The following is a 25,327-nucleotide window of genomic DNA, read 5'->3' as shown; positions in this document are numbered from 1 at the left end:
TACTAGACAGCCACCCCCATGGATGACAGGTGTGTGTGGTTGTTCATCAGTATGTTCCACCTGTGCTGCCTCCACCTTACATCATTAAGGCCTGGCTGCGTCCTGCAGGGGATTGAGACTGCCGGGGATTGGTAAGTTTGGCTGCTTTCTGGGCATGTTGGAGTTGATGTTCTCAAATAATGTTTTACAGAACCATCTAAGTGGATGAGTTATCACTCAGTCTCATCCATGTGCTGTGTTTTTCTATGTGGAGTTCGTGCAGAAATTTGCTTTTCTTGTCTTTGTCTAAATCCAAACTATGTCAATGGGAAAAGGGCAGATTTTACCCAGTAATTCCAATGTGGACCCTTAGGCTACGTGCCCACGTAAGCAGAATTTTCCTGAGGAAAACCGGACTTCTCATGAAATCCGCGTTATCGTGTTTTTGCGCTTTATTTTCAGGAGCATCCTAATACAATGAAAATAGTGGGAAATCCGCAAAATTAATGTGTTTTTTTTTTTTTTGGGAAATAAACGCATTATGTGCACAAAAATTGCGGAATGCATTCTAATAATAGGATGCTCAATGTATGCGTCTTTTAAGCATTTTTTGCAGGGGGAAAAACGTGGAAAATCCTGAACGTGTGAACACCGCTGTAAGCTGTGCTGCTGATCTGGCACTGTTGTGGTGTGGCTTTTTTTTTTTTTTTTTTCCTTTTCTCCTTGCAGCTAATACCTGTTTTCTTGGCAGTAAAAAAAGCTGCATTTGACATCTTACAATACCAGTGACCATGTGATTTCAGAAATTTCTTGTGTTTTGGACACTGCACTGTGTGAACATGGCCTTGGGGTATGCGTGCACATCCCTTGTTTGTGGCACAGAAATCTCCTGCAACTAGTGGCCTGTTGGCAGGAAAACCGCTTTGTAAAATGGATATTTTTCTTTTTTTAATTAAAAAAAAACAAAAAAAAAAACCCCCAAAACATTGTTTGCCATCTTGAAGTAATTCTCAATGTTCATACTTTCAGTCTGTAGCCTGATATTAGCAAAGGGGAAGGTGAATGTTCTGTGCTGTCTGTGCAGAAGAGGAGTTGCCCTCCTCGTGACTTGCTATCAATGTCAAGAGGAAATTGAAGGGTCACTGCCCTGGAGTTGATGGAAGTTGCCCTGATAGCTCCAGACTAGGAGGTCACAGGTCAATGACACAATTAAAGGTTCAAAGTGGCGTGTCATGGTTTCTGGTCAGCGAGAACCCCAGAGACCTGACATTCGCTTTTCCTCAATGATGGACCCTTTTTCACCTTGGTAAGGCATTGAGTTGATGGGGCATTGGTCAATTTTTAGTCTGCTGAGACAACCAGAAACCTTTCTAAGGCTATGTTCACATGTTTGGTTTTTTTAATTTTTTTTTTTTCTGCAGGCAAACCGTTCTCACAGCTGCTGTAAAAAAAGCAGTTTTTGTTGTCTCTTCTGCATGCTGATAAAGTTTAGTGCCACAAAAAAAATCATGATGCAACATCTGGTTTTTGCACCAAAAACACAGCAAAAACTGTTTTGTTTTGTGTGTTTACACTTGCCCATTGTTTCCTATGAGTGAAAAAACTCCGCAAATACGCTGAAAGAAGAGACATGCTGCAGTTTTCCAATCAATCAGAAAAATTAAAACCAACGTGTGTGCATGTGACTTCTGCAGTCTCATAGACTTTGCTGGTACTGTAAAATGTGGCTTAAAATTTGCAAAAAAAACCAAAATTGCTGCAGAAACGCAACGTGTGAGCAAAGCCTAACAGTTTTAAAGATCAGTGTCTCTGTGCATGGGGCTTTCTTATCCCTCTTTTATTTATTGGCTAATTTGTCATTGCCAAAACCTTGGTAAGGTAAAAAAAAAACACAACTTGAAAGTACACTAAAGAACTGACTTTTTGCACTTAACAGGTTAAAAAAATGCACTAGAGTATAACTTTCGCTTCCAAATTAATGGCCAGCTTGCTGTAAGCAGCTTTGAAACTAGAATAAAATCCGTGCCAAAAAAATTAAAAATATTTAGTGTATTCTTACGACTATTTATACGCTGATGATGGTTTTTTTTTTTTTTTTTTTTTTTTTTTTTCTTCTCTCCAAGGAGTTTTTGGAGCGGAAACTCAACCAACCTTAATCCAAATCTCAACTTGCAGTTTCCACTAAAATAAATTAGTAAAAAGGACTCCACATGTGCGCATAACCTATGGTTAGTTTCCTTCCCCCCCCCCCCCCAGAGAGTGTGTGTGTGTGTGTGTATATATATATATATAATATATCTCTTTTTATGTGCTTTTCTGTAGGATTTGAAGGTGCCCAAATAAGAGCAAGTCACAAACATAATGTAAATGCTCCTGCCAAGAGAAATGAAGGAAATGCCTTTCAGTTCTTATTATAAACAAAACACAGAACGTACAGTGTGAATAGGATCATAACCCTTTTGTCTGTGTCCCCCTGTCAACTAGTCACCCCAACTGGGCCATAGTTGGTCATAGACCAATATAATAATTAAAAAGGTGTTTATTTTAACTTAAAAAAGAAACTCCTTAAATTTGGATAATAAACCCCTCCCTACCCCAAATACTATGGGTCCAATTCACTATCACATCTGTCCCTGTTTCGTGTGCACCACTTTGAGTTTGGTTCAAAAAAGGCCAAAAGACAAAAAAAAGTGATTTAAAAAAAAAAAAGCCCCATCTGGGATAAGCAAAAAAAAAAAAAACCACCATGCAAGATATGCATGCTATGGAGGGGTTAATAACGCAGCAACAATAACAAAATAAATAGCAAAAAGTAGCACTGTATACTACAGCCTCCTCCCTCTTGTGGCCACTACTGGGTATTGCAGCTGTCCCCTGTCACATGATCATGGTGCACGTGTATATGACACAAAGCCTTATGGAGGGGGAGACTTGGTCCAGAAGGAGGGGGCAGCTGCTCAGTACTGTTAGACAAGCAGCAGCTACCTGTCTGCCAGGCTGCTCCAGCAGGAGAGGTCTGCTCCACTGAATATATCCTCAGGACAAGAGCAAGGGATTATCCTTGAAGATCTTGCAGAGCCCTCCACTGGGAGGGGGTCTATTGATATTGCAGTCTGGGGGGGGGGGGGCCGCAGGGGCCAGACCTGTGAATTTTGGCACCATTCCTCTGTCTTGCCTTGATGGTGCCTCAGACAGGCACAGAACCTACAAGATATGCCAACTTGAGAACCTTCTCCTTGTCTGGTGGTCTCCTCCAGCTCAGACACAAGCCTTCCTGACTGCACTGCAGGGTCTGGGCTGGTGGGCTGGCTGCATTGAGACATCTCTGGGATCCTGTTTTGGGTAAGTGTTTTTGGGGGTTAAATCTACTAGACGAGGTGAATGTTGGAGGCTTTTTTTTTTTTTTTTTTGTGTCACCCTGGGGCTGATGCTGCATTTATGGTCTTGTATGTTCTGCAGTCTGTTGTGAGGGTGGGGAGTCAGTGCTTACTCATAACTCTTCTCTCTCTTTCAGGACAAAGTTGTGTCTTGTACCCAGCCTTCTGTCACTGCTGTCAAGAGTGCAAAGGGGAGAGTCGGTGGGCGAAGCTCTGCACTGTAGAATGTGTGCTCTGCTGACTGGTGCTGTGACCTACAGTAGGAGCTGAATGATGATGGAGCTAGGACGTGTGCTACGTGCAAAGGACATGCTGACACTGACATGGATAGAGTGCATCAGCTGGGGAAGTCCATAAAGAGTGAAGCGAATCAATCTAGCCAAGAACAGAGTCAAACCAGTATCGTATCTGCCTTGCAGGGTGTCAGGATGGGGGTACAAGGATTTCCGCAACTCCAGGTGAACGCTGCCCACCCTCCGCCAGATGTCCACTCTTTAAATACAGGTAATAGGTGCCATTATCGACCACCGCAGGAGACCTCCAATGGAGAGGATTTGACATCTGAAGCAGAACCAGACCCCTTGTTGACCTGCTCTGTCATACCGGTTAGACCATGTGTTTTAACGAAAGGTGAGATGCCATTGGTAATGACTGGTGCGGTAATGAGCAGGGAAATGGATGGTTCCTTTTCTCGGGAAGTTGAAGGTGGCAGCTCTTGCCAAGATGGATTGATGACCATCAATGGTCGAAAAGATGGGCTGTCTATTAAAAGAAAATGGAATGGGATGGTAGAGAATGGAGCTATGGTGGCAGAGAGTGGACCTTCTGTATTCCCTCCTATGGAGGGCAAGAGGTGGAAATCTGAGGTACATCCAAGTCCCCCAGCTCAGCAAGATCATAACTGCAGAAGAGAGGACCACGTTGGTACAAAACCTCCATGGAATAGCAGTATGGTGGTATCTGCCCAAAAAATGGCTTTAGACTATATTGTCCCATGTATGATGTACTATGGTATTTGTGTCAAGGACCACTTTTTAGGACAATCTTTAGGTTCCCTTGTCCTGGATGAGGTGGAATTATTGAACCGGAGTGGGAGGTTTAGAGATGGACAACTTGTTAGCCAGAGAACCATACCCTCCAAAAATATTCGTGGGGATCAGATTGCTTGGGTTGAAGGGAAGGAGCCTGGCTGTGAGAACATAGGGGCCCTTATGTCCAGGATAGATGAGGTCATCATGCACTGCAGCGGGAAACTTGGCAGCTATATCATCAATGGCAGAACTAAGGTGAGTGAGATCTTAATACCCAATATGTAAAATACTGGATCAAACCAAATTGTATTCTTCCCTTTTTTTTTTTTTTTTTTTTTAATCTTTAGTCCTGTTTTCTGAAGCACTTGCTTTCTTCGATGAGGAGAGGGGTGGGCCTCATAGTTGTCTGCTGTGTCATGCAGGGTAGGGACTGAACCAGGAGGCTGTTTATTCATCTTCGGTCAGTATGGTGCCCACTAGGCCATAGTGCCACTTGATCATTGTCACTGTAAAATAGAGAAAAGCTTACAGGCTGAAGTGTTGTGTATCTGAGTAGACAGCATTTCAAGTAACTACATGGCTGTCAGGAATGTGGAGAAGTTGGAGGACCTCATATTTTAGCCATCTCCTCTTCTGTCTCAAACACTCCTTGTACAGTGGTTCTCTCTGGTGATTGTGTCATATAAACAAGGCAGTGGTTATTCTCTTGTCCAACCCCCTTCATGCTTTGGCTGACATTTGGATGAGAGCACCTGCCAAAAATTCTGCACCAACAGCTAACCGTTACTTCTGAAGGTAATGTTTGCCCAAGGATTTCCTCGAAGATCCCAGCATTATACCAACGTGTAATTTGGCATAAAGTGTTCACGTAATTCATAATTGCGGAAATCCTTGAAAGTGAGAAATGATTAAAAAAAAAAAAAAATTCCTTCCTTCTAATGTTCATAGAGCTGAACAGGCCTGTCTATTGGAGAACTGGAAGTCCCACCATGCCCTGGTCTTCAGGATCATCTGTTACTTTCACCCCAGCTAAGGAGCACAAGTTTGATGCAGATTTAGGTCTCATTCAGACTTAAGGGTTTTTTTGTTTTTTTTTGTTTTTTTTTTTGTTTGCCTCGTTCTTCTCGTATGCCAAAAAAAGAAAGCTGCAAAACTTCCCACCAATTCCAAAGCAATGTAAAAATAAAAAATGTGGTGGCGCACAGATGACATCTGTTTAATAAGATTAAAAAAAGGCACGAATTTCGTCTAACAATCCCCATATACTTTATGCCTTCATTGGACCATTATTCTCAATTTCTAAATCTATTCTGTATCTCAAGATCACAAATATTCAGGGATGGGGGTTCACTAGATAGTGAACTTCCTGAAAATCCAGTTACACCAGACAGTTACGTGTCCTTTGGAATGTCTATACGTAAGGTTAAGGCTGTGTGCGCACGCTGCGGTTCCACAGCGGATTTGGCCCTGCGGACCCGCAGCAGTTTTTGCTGCGGTGTACAGTACCATTATTCCCTATGGGAATAAAAAACCACAGTGCAGACGGTGCAGATTTTTCCGTGCGGTTTTGAAACTGCAGAAAGAATTGACATGTTAATTCTTTCTGCGGATTCCGCTGCGGTTTGCCATCTCCTCCATTGTGGAGATGCAAAACCGCAGAGCAATCCGCAGGTAAAACCGCAGGTCTTTTGACCTGCAGATTTAACTACGGATTTTACAAAATCCGCGCGGCCAAATCCGCACTGCAATCCGCAGCGTGTGCACGTACCCTTAAGAGCCATTTCCCAAAAAGAAAAATCACACACAAAAAAAAAATTCCATTTATACAAGCTCTCCAGTTTCAGTCTTAAGTCTTATCGATCACCACCTTCTCAGGTATCAAGGTGGGAGGTCAAGTATTCCCCACACTTTTTTTTTTTTTTTTTTTTTTTTTCTTCAAAACTTTTTTTCCCATATATACCGCACCTGTTCTTTGACTTTCACAAATCGACCATAAATAGCTAGGCTGTCTGTTGCTGTTCACATGTGTGGATTTGTGGACCACACAAATCCGCACATGTGAACAGCAACAGACCGCCTAGCTATTTATGGTCGATTTGTGAAAGTCAAAGAACAGGTGCGGTATATATGGGGGAAAAAAAAAAAAATCCAATCTCAGGGAACTCATTTATTACAGCAAAGCATCCACATTTTAGGTTATGTAACTGAAGCAGATTTCTGAAAGGAAAGCTGCCCCCTCCCCCCATACATGTTAAAATAAGTTGGGGAGGGGGTATCAGCTGACAGTCTAATTTGTGAGGTCCCTCCCAACTAATATCTGAGAAGGATTTGGACTGTTGGCTTTCCAATGGCTGATCATTTTTTGTTCTTGAGGGACGCTTGACCTTGCACTACCGTGTATGGGGAAATCGGTCGAGATGGCTGTTGGATGTAAATATCTATCTCGTATGGGGTCCTGAAGGAGATAATGAGTAACATCCTCTTCAGGGATGTTCTGTTTGTACAATGGATGCTTCTTGATGATGGGTGGGGGGGGCACATATTTTTCAGTCCTCCTGTATTTGTTGACCTGGGGCCTGAGATAAGCTCTGGACTGGTTAATGATTACTAGTCAGCACCAGATACTGAGTCACCATGACTCCAGAGTACAGCATTAACCCCTACTGATGCACGATAACGTTCAGTCTATGCCTGGTCTGCACAAACTCCAACCTTCAAGGGTTTTCCAAGTTATTTACTTTTTTTTTTTTTTTTCTTCTAAATTTGACCTTAAGCTTTCCTTCAGCAATGATAACAGACTTATAATGTAACTTCAGATGGATCAGTCAAGTTGAACTCCTTTTTGTTCCTACGGGGATGAGTCTCTCCCCAGATGTACCTGACTCTACTGCACTCTTGTCCTATTGAAAACATGTGTTCACCCAATCAGAGGTTGCATATGTATGGGGGAGATGGGAGAAGGAACTGTTGGCCAAACTAGTGTTCAGTAGGCTGGTGTCTAGGGTGGCTGAGCAACTTAAGCCATTCTTAAAATGCATCATCTTTACTGTCTGCCTACAATGCTATGATCAAAGGGTGGCATTGGTATATGCTTGGAACTAAAGTAGACACTTAATGTATTTATCCAAGTTTCTGACGTCAAGTGTGTCTTCTCATTAGGGAGAGGGGGAATAAGCTGATGCCAGCCACTACTGACAGGGGTTTTTCTCCAAGACTAAAAGGATCAAGCAGTTGATATCCAACTGTCCAATGCTCATCTTCCCTGACATCAGTGTTTAGGGGGAAAATTAGAAGCGCACCACTCTTGGGTGTTTGACCGGTCCTGCTCAAATCGGGATCAGGCAACCCACGAGATGAGAGCCAATCACATGGTCAATCAAGACCTAGTATTGGTTTCTCAAGTGTATCATAGGGTGGTATCTATACAGGACTTGGCAGCGGAGTGCACATTGTATGTATGTTGCTTTAGGCCTTGGTAGTAGGTTTATAGACATGTTGGCTCTTAAGATTCACCTTGTTTTTGGGTCACTTCTACAAAAATTCTAATTGTCAGGCAAATTTTAAGGAAAATTTGTTTATGGTACGTATCTAATTGTCTTGCAACATTGGATACATAATGAGCAATATAGCATCTGCTAGAACTGCAGTCTTTTTTTAAACTGACCCCTTTTGTGCATTGAGTCGTCCTCTCCCCCTGCTTGTTTGGGAATACTAATCTATTATGCTGACTTGTGTTAAAAACCAATATAACCATGTTGGAAAAGGAGGGGGGGGGGGGGGGGGTAGAATTAACTTCCTTAGGTTTTTTATTTTTTTTTTGCACCAAAAAATGCAACGAAAACTGATATCTGCTTTCATATACTCTGAAAAAAGTGACATGCTGTAGTTTTCAAAAACGCAGCAGGTTTCCAAATCTGTCTGGAGGAAGAAAAAGCAAATGTGCAGGACATTTCTAAAACCTCATAGCTCGCATTAAAAACTTGCATTAAAAAACCCAGCAAAAAAAGGCAACGTGTGAACATGGAAAAAGTGAAAGCAGTTTAAATGACTAAAGTCTAATGGGCCCCGAAGCAGAATTCGGACCTACTTGCATGTTGGTCAGCTATATGGGCCCTTGCAGCATTCTAGTCTCTCGCCCCCACCCCTCATACTGGTAACTTCTTGTAATGATGCCCCTTCCTGGTATAATATCCTCTATCCTAAACAACTTCCAGTAGTGTGCCCTGTCCTATAACGTTCACCTTCCTGGTAATATGGGGCCCCCCCCCCTTTCTCCCCATGACTACTTCCTCAGCTGGCAAGTTGACATCTGCTGTTTGCCTCTGATTGGCTGGTAGCGTGTATTGCCGGTAGGTCTCTGTGCCACATTACACTTCAGCTGAATCCAATAACTCATGACTTTTTGTCAGGCCTCCAACCTCTTGGGAGGTGCATCTGAGTGGAGGTGAAATGTGTACAAGTCTATATTTCTGATTCTTTTGGCTCTGTGACTGTCTACTGCAGGCACTTCACCTCTCCGGCACAATATGGAAAATGTGACTATTCCTATATACTATATATGGGTGCTCTTGGTTATGCGATTATGTATATTGCTTGACAGGGAGTGGACCCTAGTGACTAGCCTGGTGGTGGTCTAGAGAAAAATTCCTTGGATCATTGACAGCAAAGGCCTTGTGTCTCATTGGTCATTGCCAGCCCCCTATGTGCTTAAGGAGTTCAGCTCAGGAATCCCAAACAGATATACAGAAGCTGCCAGAAAACTATTCCAAAAGCGAGTAAAATGCCGGTCTGTTCTCCTACCCGTCACAACAGTAGGGTTACTGGTAACCCATTCACTGCTAGTTATGGCAAACAGGAAAGCTCTCTACGTATCCAGAACGTGGTTGTTTTGTTAATGAAAGTACTGATAACCCTTTTTTTCATACTATCTGGAAACAAAACATATATTTTGTGAAGGATTGAATGGGCTCTTACAGATTTCACTGTTCTTATAATATCAGGTTCAGCTTTATAGCTTAGTGTTAGTCCTGGGCCAAAGCGTTGAGCACTAGTGCTGAGCTAACGTGCTCAGATAAGCACCCATCTGAGCATGCTCATGTGCTAACCGAGTGTCTTTGGCGTGCTCGAATAATATGCTTGCGTCCCCAAGGCTGAATATCTCACGGCTCGAAGATATTTTACGAGAATGCCGAAGACGCTTGGTTAGCACACGAGCATTCTCCGATAACACCCTATCCCAGCACACTCGCTCATCGCTAATGAGCCCTTTTCTATCAAATTGACGATCTCCTCTCCGGTGTGTTTGTGGTTTTAATCAGGGTTCCTTGGTGCTTTTTGGGAACTCCTGAGTAAAACTAGAGTAGCTTGTCACAATGATTTCAGCCTAGTGGCAGGCAAATAAATCCACAACTTTATCCACATTAGAGTGTTTGGCACCAGGCTTCTTTTGAGGCTGGTGTTCTCCAGGTAAAGTCTGATTTCTTCGAGGTTAAAATTATAACTGATCTAGATGTATGGATAAATTCTTCATTATCTTGTGAAATGTCTCACTTTTTCTATGGTCAAGGAGATGTCACCTGTCTCTTCTGTAAGGCTATGTGCGGAATTGCCGCGGAAACTTCTGCGACAATTCCGCAACTCCCTGCCTCGGGGAAATATGCATGCAGAATTCCTGCGAAAAACTAGTGTTTTGCAAGCAATCTGTAGCATCGCTTGGAAAACTGACAGGTTGGTCACACTCGTCAAACATAGTGTGTGACTAACTTTTTACTATTGAGGCTGCCTATACAGCATCAGTAGTAAAAGATATAATAAAAAGAAAAATATATAAAAACGTGATATTCTCACCTTCCGGTGGCCCCCGCAGCCCTCCAAAGCCTCATAATGCTGCCGGCAACTCCCGTTCCCAGGGATGCCTTGCAACAATGACCCCAGATGACGTAGCATCACGCGAGACCGCAACGTCATCATAGGTCATTGTCGCAAGGCATCACTAGGAACGGGACTTGCCTGGAGCATCGCTGAGGCTTGGGAAGGCTGCGGGGGCGAGTGGTTTTTTTTTTTTTTTTTTTTTTTTTTTCCGGGGATATGGTACCCAGGGCCTGAAGGACAGTCTCCTCTCCTCCAGACCCTGGGTACCATCTGCACATTTTCAGCTTACTTTGCACATGGCGGGTGTAGCCACATGCAGAAAGGAAGCGGATCAATGCATTCCTGTGTGTGTGGAATTCCCTCGATTCCGCACAAAGAATGAGCATGCTGCATATTTTTTCGCGATGTGATACCACCACGGAAAAATACGCAGCATTAGCACAGCTTGTGCGGAATGCCATTGAATTCAATGGGTTGCTTTTTGTTCGCGTTTTTGCGCCAAAAACGCTTAAAATCCGCAATGTGTGCACACAGCCTAACGAGCAAGAATTGATTAACTGATGATTAAGCCCCGAATGGTGTACAATGTTCTTGTATCAACCTTTTGTGTCTGACAACATTCGGGTCACATTTGGACATGACAGAATTGCCATGGATTCCACGCTAACAATGCATGGAGTAGTAATCGGGTGCCGCCTACAGCATGTAAGATAAATATCATTGAACAAACATGCAATACTATGATCAAGTCGCTGTGGTAGCATATCTCATGGCTGTTCTACACCTGCAACACATGGGGAATGCCAGGTTGTTGTGTGTTTGGCAATCCACGCTTGTGTTGCGATGTGCTACCACGGCGACTCTAACATAGTGTTTGAGCAAGCCGAAGATACTCAACACTCGAGCATGCTCGGATACCACCTCATAACTAATGATGAATGTACTGGTGCAGATTCTTCTTCTTGGGTTGTAAAGGTCCGCTCCCTATAGGCATCATTTTATGGGTCAAAACAAGAACTCGTCCAACATTGGCATATAATTTTAGTCAAAATCTGCATATACTATTCCTCAAAAAGGTATCTACTGCCTTAGTAATACTGGCAAACCCTTCCCAAACTGTGCTTTACAGTGAGTAACAAGCAATGGCTTGCCATTCACCAAAGCATAGTAACTCAAAACCCATTTGTTCATAAAAATACATACTAAATAAAGAATAGACACGAATGGATTCAAAATAGGCTGTGGTGTTTTATTAAGAGTAATTTGAATTTTACTTTTAATAAAAAAAACCATCAGTGAAGCCAATAACCACTTATCACAAAACTATGCAAATTTTTATTTATTTATCTTTTTCCTCCATTAATAAAACCCCACGACAGAAAATCAATAATTAAATAGGGGTGGGCGGGAGCTTTGCTTGTTTGCAGACAGGCAAGTGACAGTTGGACAGAGAAACACAATCTTTTATACATTGTTCTCTCCCTCACTTTTTCAAGGGATCCAATCCGAATCCAAGAAAAAAAGGTATGTTTTGGCGGTTCTAACTGGAATGAACCTGCCCATGAATCCACAGCTTACTGACGTGACTGACCTGTTACTGAAAGCTGACTGCACAAATGTGAACCATAAAAGAAAAAAACAAAACAAAACACCCATATCTGTGTTAAATTAAAATGAAGAGTTTGTGGTACCATGAGCCCACCATGATATTTGGGGGGTGGGGGAGAAAAGAACCAGACAAAAGGCACACTCAAAGAATGTAAATGACTTGTCAAGAACAATGAGAATTTTATTAAAGCCGCAACGCATTTTGGCTGTATCCAGCCTCTACTCAGGTGGAGGAAGACTGGATACAGCCGAAACGCATTGTAGTTTTAATTGCCGTAACCACACTCTGGAGGATTTTGCCACACAAACAAGCTTGCTGCACGGTGCACCCGTTTGTTTCTCGTATATGGAGTTGTGCCCCACCTAAACAACCTTAGCTATTGAGAGGCTTTTCTTTTAATGGTCCCATTACCTATTTACCATTCTACTGTGCCCCAACGGGAAAATCCATGTGTTATATATTTCCTAAATCATGCATTAGTCTCTAATGTTATACAGTGTCCATATAATATTGCCATATCAGTGCCATCATCTGTCTCTTCCACCCCCGGGCCGACTCCAGGTTTTGATGGGTGATGTCCCCATAGGGCCTCATCTCCTTTTTTACTTTGATCCTAAGGGTATGTGCACACGTTGCAAATTTGTCTGCAGAATCTTCTGCACAGAATCTACATCTCTTGGGGGGCTACAAATATCTACCCCCCCCAGCCACCCCAGAAATCTGTAAGATGCTCCAATTCCGGCACTTAGCCCCTCTTCCCACTGCCCTGTAGTGCTGGCATATGGGGTAATAAGGGGTTAATGTCACCTTTGTATTGTAAGGTGACATTAAGCCTGGTTAGTAATGGAGAGGTGTCAATAAGACATTACTAACCCTATAGTTAAGAAGACATTACTAACCCTATAGTTAAGGGTTAAATACACACTCATTTAATGAAATAAAACACTACAGTTTTCCCATCTTATTGTACGACTAATCCATGCGATGCCCTTTGATCTCCGGGGGAGGGGGAAAAAAAACATACTCCCTGTTCCGACGTAGTCCATTTAATAACGAGTGTCCCACAATGTTCTCCCCTATAGAGGTCATATCAGGAGATGGGACCTCTCTATAGGGCCTCCAGTGACACACTAACAGACAATGGCTCCTGCAGTGCATCACTGAAGTTACCTGAGTTCAGGCTCTCATTTTACAGCAGTGCTGCTTGAGAGTTAGGGTTTGTGCACACACTGCGGATTCTGCTGCAGATCCGCAGCGGTTTTGGCCCTGCGGATCCGTAGCAGTTTCTGCTGCGGTGTACAGTACCATAATATCCTATGGGAAATGGAAACTGCAGTGCAGACGGTGCGGATTTTTCCACGTGGACTTGCTGTGGTTTCTAATCCGCAGAAAGAATTGACTTGTCAACTTTCTGCGGATTCCGCTGCGGTTTACCATCTCCTCCATTGTAGAGGTGATACCTGCGGATTTTGCAAAATCTGCGAGGATCAATCCGCAGCTTGTGCACACACACTTGGGGTTACGTGACCTCTTTCCCAGCAGCAGAGGGATACATTGTGGATGATTACTGCCACGCTGGAGCCCCTGTAGAGCACTGACATCACCCGATGTCGGTGTTCTACACAAGAGATCGTCGTGGAACACTCGACTACAGCGGGAAGGTAAGTATAAGTTGGTTTATTTTTATTAGGAGATCGAGAGCTTCGGGGACTAGGTGATTGAGTATGTACTGTTATGTTCTGTATATGTGTGTGGTGTTTCTTTTTTTTTTTTTTATACACTTGACATCCATTGTTTGATCGGACTAATTTCCCACACTACTTCCTCCCGATCTCCAGTGTTTCTAGCACCCACATCTGCAGCACATCTGCAGATCTTTTTTATATCTGCGATTTTGCTGCGGATGTGCCTCACTCAATGGAAGTCAATGGGTGCAGATATGCAAAAAGAATTGACGTGCTGCGTTTGTGTGGATTTTTCTGCAGAATATGCACAACAAATCTCCATTTCTTGTAGGTTTACATTAGCTGTGCTCTACACTGCGGATTTGATGCGACTCAGTGTGTCCAAAAACCTCTGCTGATCCACATCTAAATCTACAACTTGTGCACATACCCTAAGAGCTAAACTCCCTTCTGCAGTACGAGCAGTAGCTCTTATCATTTTTGGGATCATTTGACCTTCTGATCTATTCTTTTATCTATATTTTTTTTTTTTTTTTTTTTTTTTTGTGGTTCTCTCTCCTCTCCCTGCTGTTTTGGATGAGCTCATCCTCTAACCCCCCCCCCCCTCCCCCTCATTCACTTCCCTGGTACTATAATGCTGCGCCATTTATACACAGGACAAACTGCTGTGTGTGTATGGAAACATGCATTTATAGGGGCCAACAATTGTTGAACGAGCACTCATGTGACCATTCGTTCCCGATTGTCGGCCAGTGTGAGCATGCCAGAGTAAATCTGATAAAGAGCCAAATCAGATCTGCATAATTTCCTCTTTACATGGAGTGGTGCACTACCGGAAGAGGATGGCTGTTTTATGGCTACAAAGCTTATTCTTTTCCCATTGGTCTATGGCACTCGTTTACTGGCCCTAATGAGGTGTGCAGACTGGAGTGATCGATGACCATAATTTAATAATGTATGGCACATCCCATGAGCGTGTGTTTTTTTTTTTTTTTTTTTTTTTTTGTATCACCATAGTGTAGACTTCTACCTTCTGGTCTTTGATGTCAGTGTTATCTTCAGTTGCGTAGGTCCTGTAGGGAAAGGAAACCTTATATACAGGCCATACATAATGTGTGGGCTGTACTGTTCTCGATTAACCCCTGGTATGCTTGTTCTCACGATTGGCAGCTCTGTTAGCTATTTTTATATGGAGTGACCTTGATCTGGCTCTGGTTTGCATTACGTTGACAACTCCAAATACACAATCCTTTTAAAGGGGTGGGTGGGGGGTGGAATTCAGTGATTTCTAAAAAAAAAAAAAATTTGGTTAGAGTACAGTCTAATTCTATTAGCTGTGTAACTGTCCTGGAAAAAACACTGGCTTTGCACACTTTATGAACAGTTGTGTACTTTGTTCCAAACCAAGCACTGTCATTTGAGCTATGAAATAGTTGGACCTCTTGTGTCAAAAGTCCTCATCGTCTCTGGGCCTTTAATTTAATCCAGTTGTTGTAGTAATAGTTTGAAAACCTGGTCAATGACTTGGTCGATTGGCGTTGGCTACGATTATGCAACAAACCGATCAGGCTTGTTTTAAGTTAAAACAAACCAATCCTTGGTATTGCATGTATGTTTGGGGGTTTAGTTTATAGCCATGGCTTCCAGTCGTCCGACATCCAACAAGTTAGTCCCGGATTAATGTTGCTGTCCTTTGAGTGAATGTCCTGCTTTCACTTACAAACTATGCTTCTTTAGGGCATATATATAGGTGACGCAGGGAGCAGTCAACTCCTCGCTCCACCATTTACTTGAGGCCACAGAGTGGAGACCTAACCCATTCACTGTAAGATTGGGGCTAGGGTGGGTGTTTTTTCTTCTGCCAGTGGAGAGGTACCATGCTGGTGTTCAACTGGTGTGCCTCACAGGGCCGTGGGGTACTCTGTACTGGGCTGGTCCTTCAGGGAATGTCGCCCTGGGTGTCCATTATAATAAATGAGGAGGAAAGTTTGTAGGGGATTAATTTGATGCCACCCGTGGTGTTTGGCAATAAGGGGATGGCCGACACTGCCTAAGGAGACGGCTGGGGCCGTTGGTAATGCAGCTCTCCACTGGTAGAGCTAGACCCCAGGGCAGTTATAGTTCTTATAAGGGGTAGTGACATTGGTGCGCAGGACTGAGGGAGTAATGAATAACTGCAGACACATGAACTGTAGTTTCATTTACCATTTACTTGATGGTTTGGGATGCAGACCGGAGAAATGGAGTTCCGGACAGCCTGAAAGCAATCTAGGGTCCCCTAAGCAAGATGGAGTAGGAGGCCTCCTTGCTGTGCTGTTCTGAGGTCCTTGCTGCTTAAAGCTATGCTCAAGCCTCTGTTACTTATGGTCCCTGTACTTGCCCCTATGGCAGGCAGCTTGAGCCTTTTGTAGGTGTCGCTCCTTTGTGGCGGCTCTGATATGCTGCTGTGCCATGATAGTCTGATGATCCAGGGAACCTGCAATTCCCTGCCCTCCAGATTTAGCTGCTGGGACTGTTGTGCGCTTGGTCACAGCTCCACTTCCCAGCTTTTCTTAGACTTCTCTCTTCCTCTATAACTCTTCTGACTCAGACTGCAACTCTTGTCTGGGGATGAGCTCCTCACTCTTCCAGTCCCCACCACTGACTGCCTAACCCCGCCTCCAGGCCAGAACTAACAGGGGAGCTTCCCCTTCTGGTCTGGAGTCAGGAAAAGTGTTTGAATGCTGATGTTACCTGACCAGGGAACTCCTCCTTGCTTTCAGGCATGACATCACCCCCTGTGAGTGAGGCAGTGCCACTGTGGCAGCTGGACTCTTGGGCTGCCACATAACTACAACACATCATGGTATGTGGGAGCCAAACTGTGCGGGAAGACTAAGGGGCTTTGCTTGCCACAATATGTCGCTCTTTCTGACTCTTCAGATTTGGGAGATGTGCTGGTGGCACATGGCATTTTGATCCCTTTTAAGCAGAGTGCTACTTCTGTATCCTGTTTGTATCCTGTATGTTAAAAATCCCCTCTGTTCTAGGAACTTGACATTCTTCCCTGTGATGGCACACTATTTCTAAACTGTGGTGTTGCCCATTTGAGTAGCCTAGAGGAATGCGGTGGCCCCCTGATACCAGGCGATTTATCTTCAGTATATTGTGAGGGTTCCTACAGTGGTGATGCAGGTGGGGCCCAGTGTTGGGGAAAGTCTAGGGCAAAATTTTATTGTGCAGTAATGCTGAGCATGTAGATTCAGATACACAAGAATGAGCATGGGATCCTGGTATTTTCCAAATGTCCTAACTGGAAACCTAGATTATCTGCTCCGATGAGATCCGAAATCATGAGATGCTTCAAAGAAAAGTTCACTTTTATGATTATTAAATTATAGTATCTGTGGGAAATATATTCCTGCATGTGAAGACTGGATATTGGACTTGCTCTAGGGAATAAGAACCGAGGAGTAGAGCCACATGACTGTATAAAGCAAAATGTACCTCTTTTGGAATGGATCCCCCTTATGGTCCAGTACTAAAGTCATAGAATTGTAGGATTTTATCGAATACACCTTTGCTCATCTGTCATTTACATAGGACATTAAGCCAGTCTCTGGCTTACTTAAGCACAGCAGCGACAAGGGTCATCTGAACTTGGTAGCCATGATTTGCACTGTACAGTTTGGATTAACATGGGGCAAAGGGCTTTTCTGCATGTCTCTCTACTTTCTACATAGTTGATCAGCGCTGCTTATGGGTAAACTGTAAAAGCACCTGATCCCCAGGGCTACTGTTTAGAGGTCCCACTCTACCTTGAGTGCACTGCATATATGGAGCAGGCTCGGGCACTGAGCCTGCTGCATAGCACAGATGTCGGATTTGTAGCAGTTTAGCCCCTAAATTTATTCTTGCACTCCCTCCCCAGCCAAACTATTTTCCCTCCTGACTCCCCACTACGTGGCCCACCTGTGGCTTAAACCTTTTGGCTTGCATGCAGTATTACACAAGTGATAGCACTTCAAATCCCCCTTTTTCCCACATTGTGCTTCAATTTTTCCTCCTTGCTCTTACAAAGAGGTCAACTGCAACTTTGTTGCTCAAGGCAGTCTCTGCTTCTCTCCCACCAACATTTGCCAGGCGCCCCCCCGAAGTCGGCCAAGCATGTGCTTTTGGTGGGATCTGCTGACTTTTTATCCACTATGAAGGGCATGCTCTGTAATATTGTCACTCAGTAATCCCTGCATAGTGTCAAAAGGGTGTAAGCCATAAATGTAATGGACTGCTATGGTAGCCAGGTTACCCCAATGCTGTGTTCTCATAAGTATGCACAACACATCAGAATATATTCTACTTTTTTGTATCTTCCAGGCAATGGTTGCTTGTTATCCGGGCAATGGGATGGGATACGTACGACATGTGGATAATCCAAACCGGGATGGTCGCTGCTTAACTTGCATTTACTACCTAAATCAAAACTGGGATACAAAGGTGAGTCCTCTCAGCGATGTGTGCACCAGCCCGAAGTCCAGGCTTGGCGAGGACTATGCGGACGTCATGGGGGCACAATCATCTGATATGTTGTCTGTGACTTTGATCCGTAGCGCAGGTCATGGACTGTAAAGCTGTGTCGCTGCCATCATCGTGACTTTGATACTGGCTCTTTTACACTCCTCATAGACGTACGTGATGGCTGGGGACAGAAAATACTTTAGAGAAATGTCTATGATCGACTTATACCATGTTGGATCACTACTACTGAAGTCATTCTGGAGAATCTTCTTGGCTCCTCCTTTTATTAATTCTGTAAATGTTTAGTTGTCACCATTCATTATCACTAAGATATAACCCTTCAAAGGGTGATGCTGTAACTACCGATTAGTGTCATTTTGAAAGATATCCCACCTACAAGGCGGGACAGACTGACTCTGAAGCTTAAAAGTAGTGACTTCTTTATTTTTTTTTTTTTTTTTTTTCTCTTTGCCTCTGTGACTATTAGCAGCACATATACAGTGTTGCTAAGGGGTTAATCTATGACAATACCGCATCATGCTTGCGTCATACAGGTGTTCTCTGCGGGTTTCCAGCGTCTCTCCTCCTGGTCCCATAATAATGCTGTCCTTTATGGAAAAGAATACTGAACATATAAAGAATTTTTATTTTTGACCCAAGATGTCCTTTATTTCGTCCCGCCGGGGCGGCAGTGTGACTCAATCATGCTGTATACCCCACCTTTTCCTGCATCTAATCACTGCAGTTTATTTATGAGGCTCTGGGCATGGGACTGGAAAGTAATCAATTACTTCCAAAATACCAAAGGTGTAACCTGCTGCAACCCCAGCCAGTCTACAAATCCTTTCCTTGTGTCTGACGTTGCCTTGAAGAGGGGAAATGTCTGAAAGATTGGGGGGACCTAGTCTTTACACGACATTAGAGTCATGGATTATGGTGCATGCTGTAGATCTGGTGTGACTTGTAACTTTTTTTTTTTTTTTTTCTTTCTGCTTTTTCAAAATTGACACAGTGGTTGGGGTAGAGGGTTTCCAATGTTTTTACCAATACACATGTAAAACTGTCATAAATCTGTGCCTGCTTATAGGTGTCATCAACATCAGTTTTCAGGGCTATATCCAGATGTATGGAAATATGGAAAGAGGTGAAATTCTCTAGAAAATTTGGCACACTGTGCACCAATGGCACTTCAGGTTCAGTTTGAGGTCATAAATACCAGGATAAAGAAATGGTATTTAGCAATGGTCCTTTCACAATTTATAACCAATCCTAAGCTTCACACATTTAGGCTGGAGTCACACTGCCATAATTCTCCTGCGAGAATCGCATCGTAAAACTTGCCCTGGCCGGCACCTCTCCTGACCTGAGCTTGATAGCTGCATAGTAATCCATTATGCTGTCATGCTCAGGTCAGGAGAGGTGCCGGCCAGTCCGTGAAGTGTGATGCGATTTATCGCAGGAGAAATATGGCAGTGTGACTTATAGTAAGATCTGTGTTTACACATTGCGTTCTTGTTGCTACTTTTCTTAATGTGACAAACATACTGCAATGTCTGACCATCATACTGTTATACTTGCAAATTTTTGGTGGCTGGTATGTGGAGATGAGAGGGGAGCAAAGCTCACCACGGAAAATGCTCATCCCTCGTGATGTCCCTTCTGAAGGCACTCCTCTCACCCGTTCTCCACCCCATCTGTGCTTCAAGCCCTACCACCATTAGATATTGGCTTCCTAAAAACCCCTTCCAGAATTGCTGGATTTTTGGGAAGATTTGGGCTTTTCCTGTAGTACCTTGGGGAACTTGATGAATTTTCTCTGCACCATGCATGCCTCGGTAAACCGCCTAGACCTTTTGGGGGGTTGGCTCGTATCGTGAAAATGCAGATGGAGAGCATAAACCTCAAGCCACTTTTATTACAGTATATCGTATAGAACTTTTTTCTTTTTTTTTCTCTTTTGAAGAGAGATCTGAAAATGTCACAAAACTAGTGATTGTAAGAAGCTCCTTCTCTTGTGCCAATCGGTAACTGACTTCTACCAAGGGGAAAAATGAGGCAGTGAATATGGAACACCTTATAGCTCGTCATGAGGTTCTGACCACCAACTGTGACATCGTTCCCTTTTAAGTGGGTTTCACACGTCTGTCCGAGTAACGGCAGAGTGTCTGTAAACTTATCAGCCTCCTATATGGCTACGAGACTGCTGGGTTCGAGTCAGGAGACTCATGGCTGATCCAGACATTGTGGTCCATTCTCGGATGGTGAAACAGACCTGTGAAACCAACTCTTGTAGAGACGTTGCTGGAAAAAGTTCTGTGCTGTAATAAAATCACCACATTATCCCACCCCCATACATGCCAATTTGGACGTATACGATCAATGATGATTCACTGATCTGCTCCTCATTCTCTATATACTCAGGTCCACGGGGGTCTCCTACAAATCTTCCCAGAAGGACGTTCTGTTGTAGCCAACATTGAGCCATTATTTGACCGGTTATTGATATTCTGGTCTGATCGCCGCAATCCTCACGAAGTGAAGCCGGCCTACGCCATGCGGTAAGCGACTCTATTTCCATACAATCTCCTTCCAGGGTCAGGATCTTACAGATGCTCGTATAATACTGCGTTCCTTTTGATGATCTCTCCATTTGCAGGTTTGCCATCACTGTCTGGTATTTTGATGCAAAGGAACGGTCAGAGGCCAAAGACAAATACAGACTAGGTGAGTGGCTGAGGGATGTGACTGTAACGAATACATGTATTAATCTTGTAGATGCCCAATCATCAAATGTCACTGAATATTGATGTGTGCGTACAAAGACACTTAAACGGGTATGTCCTCCATAGCTGTTTGGTGGATGACTGCGCCATCGCCTTCCCCATCCTCCGAATCACGATCGTGGTTGATTCTGCAGTTGCTACCTAATCTGTGGATAAGTGATAAAATACTCTTGATTTAGAATATTTGCCCAGAGCCCATGTAAAACAAATTTACCATTTTTATATTTTTTGCTAGAGTTTCTCTACCTTTATTAATGGGATTGCCCAGGATTAGAAAGACATAACTTGCGCAGAAAAAAAGTGCCATGTTTATCCACATTATGTGATATTGCAACTTTGTGGGGACAAGCTTCAACCCATGGACGGTGGTGGCACCTTTTATAAAAAGGAAGGAAGAAGATTATGCTACCTGTGGACACTCCAGTTGCATGTAACTCTTAGGAAAAAAAAATGACAGCCCAAACATAAAAAACCCAAAACTTTAGATGAAAAATGTTATTTTGCGTAGAGTAGTTTCACATGGGTCCTATGGAGAACTACAGTATATGGACATGAATACTGGGATAATTTTTCATAATTATTAACCTTTTTCATTTCAGTCACATTGCCCATTGGTGTAGAACATCTGGCCCCATTGCCCCTGGCTTATAAACTCCGGCCACTCTTCTGACTGTTGTGCTCGCTGTACTGTGCCATGGGCTTGTTTTCCAGGGTCTGCCTTGGCCCCTTACTTGCACTAAAGGAAGATCTTGGTGCTTCAGTACAGGACATTTTGGACTTTTGTGGGAACTTTTTGTGGGACTTTTGTGTGACTGCCCAGTAAACAAGTTCCATAAAAAGCATGGCATGTTTTTGGACTGAGGAACATGACCTCAACACCTTCTTACTGTTGGCCATGTGTCCAAGTCACCCCACTGTCTGACCTCACAAATGCTTTTCTGGATGAAGACGCAAAACTTCCCACAGACACGTCCAAAATCTTGTAGAAATCCTTCCCAGAAGGTTTGGAGCGGTTTCTTCAAAGTGGTTAGCTCCTTACTAATATCTCGGGTTTCTAGCACTAGATATTATAAAGCCTGTAGGGGAAACAATACGTTTGTCTCCATAGCATGTGCTTTGCATGGCCTTTAAGTCTCCTTACGCCACCCTGGCAATCTCTCCAATGAGAGACGTTGGATCTTCTTAATGGTAACACATAGCTCACTTTGTGTCTAGTCTTGTCATTGGGGCGCCACTTCTTGCTAATTTATAGACAGTAGGGGGGGGGAAATGTAATTCATTGTAGGTTGGATAATGATGGGTGAATGCAGCCTATTCTTGGTCTTGGCCTCTTGGCACATGACAGGAAAACTGAGCGCATGGAAATTAACAGCTGCATAAGACAAACCCTGCTTACAGATGAGAGGAAGGGTGCGTGGCACAGACACGGCTTGGAATGTTGGCTGTAAAGTATAGCACACTTGGTGCGTTTAACGTTTTAATATCTGGAATTGAGTAACGGGTAAAATCTGCCTCCTAGGACTTGAGCTAATCCAAGATGCCTCTTGGGACTTGTGTAATCATTAGAAAGGAGCCGCCCCCCCCCCCCCCCCCCAAGTCCTTTATAACTTTATACTTGCGTAACCTTAGTACTTATTTGTTACAGCGCCATTTATTCCATGGCACTTTACATACTTTTTTTTTTTTTTTATATAAAGATGTTGCGCTTGTTCTTTGTGCCACCTAGTGGCAGAGAAGCTAATGCATTTGTGACAAATGGGACATATTTTAAAAGTATAAAAGATCTGTTGCATTTCCTAAATTTTAACCGTGTAAATATTTTATGTAGCAGACACAAAGACTTAGACAAAACTAACCTTTTTAATGGGCTCTGGCACAATATGTCCAGTTTTCCAAATAACTGATAGAGCTATCGTATAGGTTTTTTCCAGAGCCATATAGATTGTTAAATAGACGTTACCCCTAAAGTGATGTCAAATGGTATTTAATAATGGGGAGAGGTAGGATGTAAAGAATATAAAGGAACACGGTAACACTTAAATTAGGAAGCCTCCTCCTGGGGTGAAATGTGTGGGTCCTTATTCTCATATGAGGTTACTATGCACGTAGCACTTTATTGCATAAAGAATGTTATATATATTTTGAATATAATATATTCTAATTTTTTTTTTTTTTGTTTTTTTTTTTTTGTTCACTTTTTAAAGTCTCAAATGTTTCTCACACTTTTCTTTTTTTCTCCAGCCAGTGGACAGAAGGGAATCCACGTTCCAGTATCCCACTCTGGAGATGTGTGACGTGGGGTTGGACGCCTCCTAGTGGTTGTTCTGTAGGAGCCTCAAAGCTGCTATCGTCCTGGCAAGAGTCTGACCCCAATCGCCAGGCGGATGTCTTGTTGATTTCACCTCCTCGCGGCCTACATTGAAATCACCTGATCAACCTCTTTCCTAAAATGTGAATATATATCATGCGGCTGGGTCATACGACCGGCAGAACATTGCACCATAATGGTGCCTGACCTCTGCAGAGCGTTGTGCTTGGTTCAGTCAAACCTTGCAAATGTACGCGCTGAGGTGAAGCAGCCGGGGTCTGCCTGGGGCTTTAGCACACTTGTCCTGGCTTGTCATGACATCACAATGACAGGGAAAGAAGGTTGGGGGGGCAAGATGTCGCATTGGAATAAGCTCAGGAAAAGGGGGATGGATGGTTAGCCATGGATGTTGGACTCGTCCAGTGATGAAGATGGACTGCCTTGAGGGCAAGGTGAAGATACTGCAGATACGGTCACAAGGGACAAACATAACTGTTTAGAGAAACATACAAGGGAGCAGGGAGAGATCAGAGGGCTCCAGAACGTGGTCTCTATAGGGTAGTACAAAGGAGAAGTCAGTTGTGGCGCTTGTGACCTATAACCGGATACTTGCCCTTTGTTCCCTGCTGCTACTGGCTCTCAGTCTTATGGGTTAATGTAGGAAAGTTTTTTTTAAATTTTTTTTTTTTTTTTTTTTTTTTTTTCTGAACTTTTTTCTCAAGTCCACCTGTGAAAAATTGAGGCCGTGATCAGATGTTTGTATGAAAAGAAACTGATTTATATTTTAACAGCTGCAATAAAATTTACCTCATGACAACCCGTGTCTCTTCCGTGTGTACCTCACACAACACACACAGTGCGCCTGCCCCAATCACCGCCTGTCATACTCCACCAGTGGAGTGGAAAACATTGGTCGCGCATAGATCATGGGATTATACGTCACCACCCCACCTCTTCCCAAGTTCCCACTACCCCCAAAGTCAAGTCTTGAGACTGGCACATTTATTTATTTTTTTTTTTTTTTGGAAATTTTCTGCTTGTATTTCTTTAATCTTCATCCTGGGTTTTTTTTTTTTTTTTTTTTTTTTTTTCCCCCTGGAGGGAGCTGACCTTTTCTTCCAGTATGAGGCTATTAGACACTTTGTTAGGATAGGTCCCTGCCAGGCTGCTCCTCCATTTCTCATAGGCACGAGGGGGACATTAAGCAAATAAGTCACAGGTTCCAGAGGAGTCTCTACATCCAACACCTGAGAAATCAACTCCCTGTACCTTCTTCCAGAATGGGGATATAGCCTGGCAATCCCAGAATATACGTGGCAATGAGCCCACAGCCCCCAGGTATCTCCAGCATCTATCTGACGTGGCAAGGTAAATATTATGTAGAACCTCCGGCTTATGATACCAATGCATCAGTATCTTGTACTGATTTTCCTTCTGTATTATGCATGGTGCCAATTTCATATGACCTGCCAGATGGGAAGCGGAAGGTCCTCCCCAGGTATCTCTCCCACTTAGGCTATGTGCACACGGTGCGGATTCTGCTGCAGATCCGCAGTGTTTCAGGCTCTGTGGGTGCGTTGTACAGTGCCATTGTTTTCAATGGTAAACTGAAAAACGCTGTGCACATGCTGCGGATTTTTCCGCGGGTTACAATCCGCAGCATGTCAATTCTTTGTGCGGATTCCGCTGTGGTTTCACACCTATCAATTATGAGGTGTGAAACCGCAGGACTTTTGTCCTACAGATTTACCTGCGGATTTTTCAACAAAATCCGCACAAACTAAAAACTACGTGTGCACTTACCCTTAATCATGTTTATAAGGGGGAGGGGGGGATCTGATGGCGTGAAGAGTATATTATAAATGTCCGTGATCAAACCCCTTGTAGAGGCATTTCCTTTACAGAGCCTTTCAAAGGGAGTGCTGATGCTTCATTAGCGGTGACGGAGCCTCAGACGCTGCAGCCTGCGTCCGAGGCTTTGTCAGTGAATGACAACATGTCGCAAACGCATGCCGCTTTACGGCATGCAATGCGCCTCATAATGGGGGTCTATGGCAGCGTTAACTGTGTTATACCGCGGTGTAACGCAGTCCGTTTAACAGACTGCCATAATGCAGTGTGACCCCCCCCCCCCCCCCCAGCCTAAGGGTCCCGTTTCACATAGCAACGCACCAGCGATCCCGACAAAGA

General features: G+C 43.6%; 1 protein-coding gene across 3 annotated transcripts; it reads left to right on the top strand.

The window, feature by feature from the left end:
- EGLN2 (egl-9 family hypoxia inducible factor 2) lies at positions 1-23,954 on the top strand. 3 transcript variants are annotated; one of them, XM_073549248.1, is made up of 6 exons: positions 1-131; positions 3,494-4,642; positions 17,906-18,025; positions 20,468-20,604; positions 20,703-20,770; positions 23,071-23,954. In XM_073549248.1, the coding sequence occupies exons 2-6, from the start codon at positions 3,680-3,682 to the stop codon at positions 23,121-23,123; spliced, it is 1,341 nt and encodes a 446-aa protein (XP_073405349.1). In that variant the 5' UTR covers positions 1-131; positions 3,494-3,679; the 3' UTR covers positions 23,124-23,954. The 3 variants fall into 3 exon arrangements, with proteins under 3 accessions (XP_073405349.1, XP_073405348.1, XP_073405350.1); XM_073549247.1 differs by lacking the exon at positions 1-131 and adding an exon at positions 2,103-2,207; XM_073549249.1 differs by lacking the exon at positions 1-131 and adding an exon at positions 3,183-3,321.
- Positions 23,955-25,327: the final 1,373 nt, after the last annotated feature.

This window comes from Dendrobates tinctorius, unplaced genomic scaffold (assembly GCF_039654945.1).
Source record: "Dendrobates tinctorius isolate UK_male_01 unplaced genomic scaffold, ASM3965494v1 ptg000158l, whole genome shotgun sequence".
Lineage (NCBI taxonomy): Eukaryota > Metazoa > Chordata > Amphibia > Anura > Dendrobatidae > Dendrobates > Dendrobates tinctorius.
The sequence above is the reverse complement of the archived record's forward strand: the minus strand, read 5'-3'. Positions and strand labels throughout refer to the sequence as shown.

Coding starts and splice junctions, on each gene's coding strand:
- EGLN2 (XM_073549248.1), top strand. CDS start 3,680: ATGGATAGAGTGCATCAGCTGGGGAAGTCCATAAAGAGTGAAGCGAAT. Junction 18,026..20,467: donor ATCAAAACTGGGATACAAAG/GTGAGTCCTCTC, acceptor CTATATACTCAG/GTCCACGGGGGTCTCCTACA. Junction 20,771..23,070: donor CAAAGACAAATACAGACTAG/GTGAGTGGCTGA, acceptor TTTTTTCTCCAG/CCAGTGGACAGAAGGGAATC.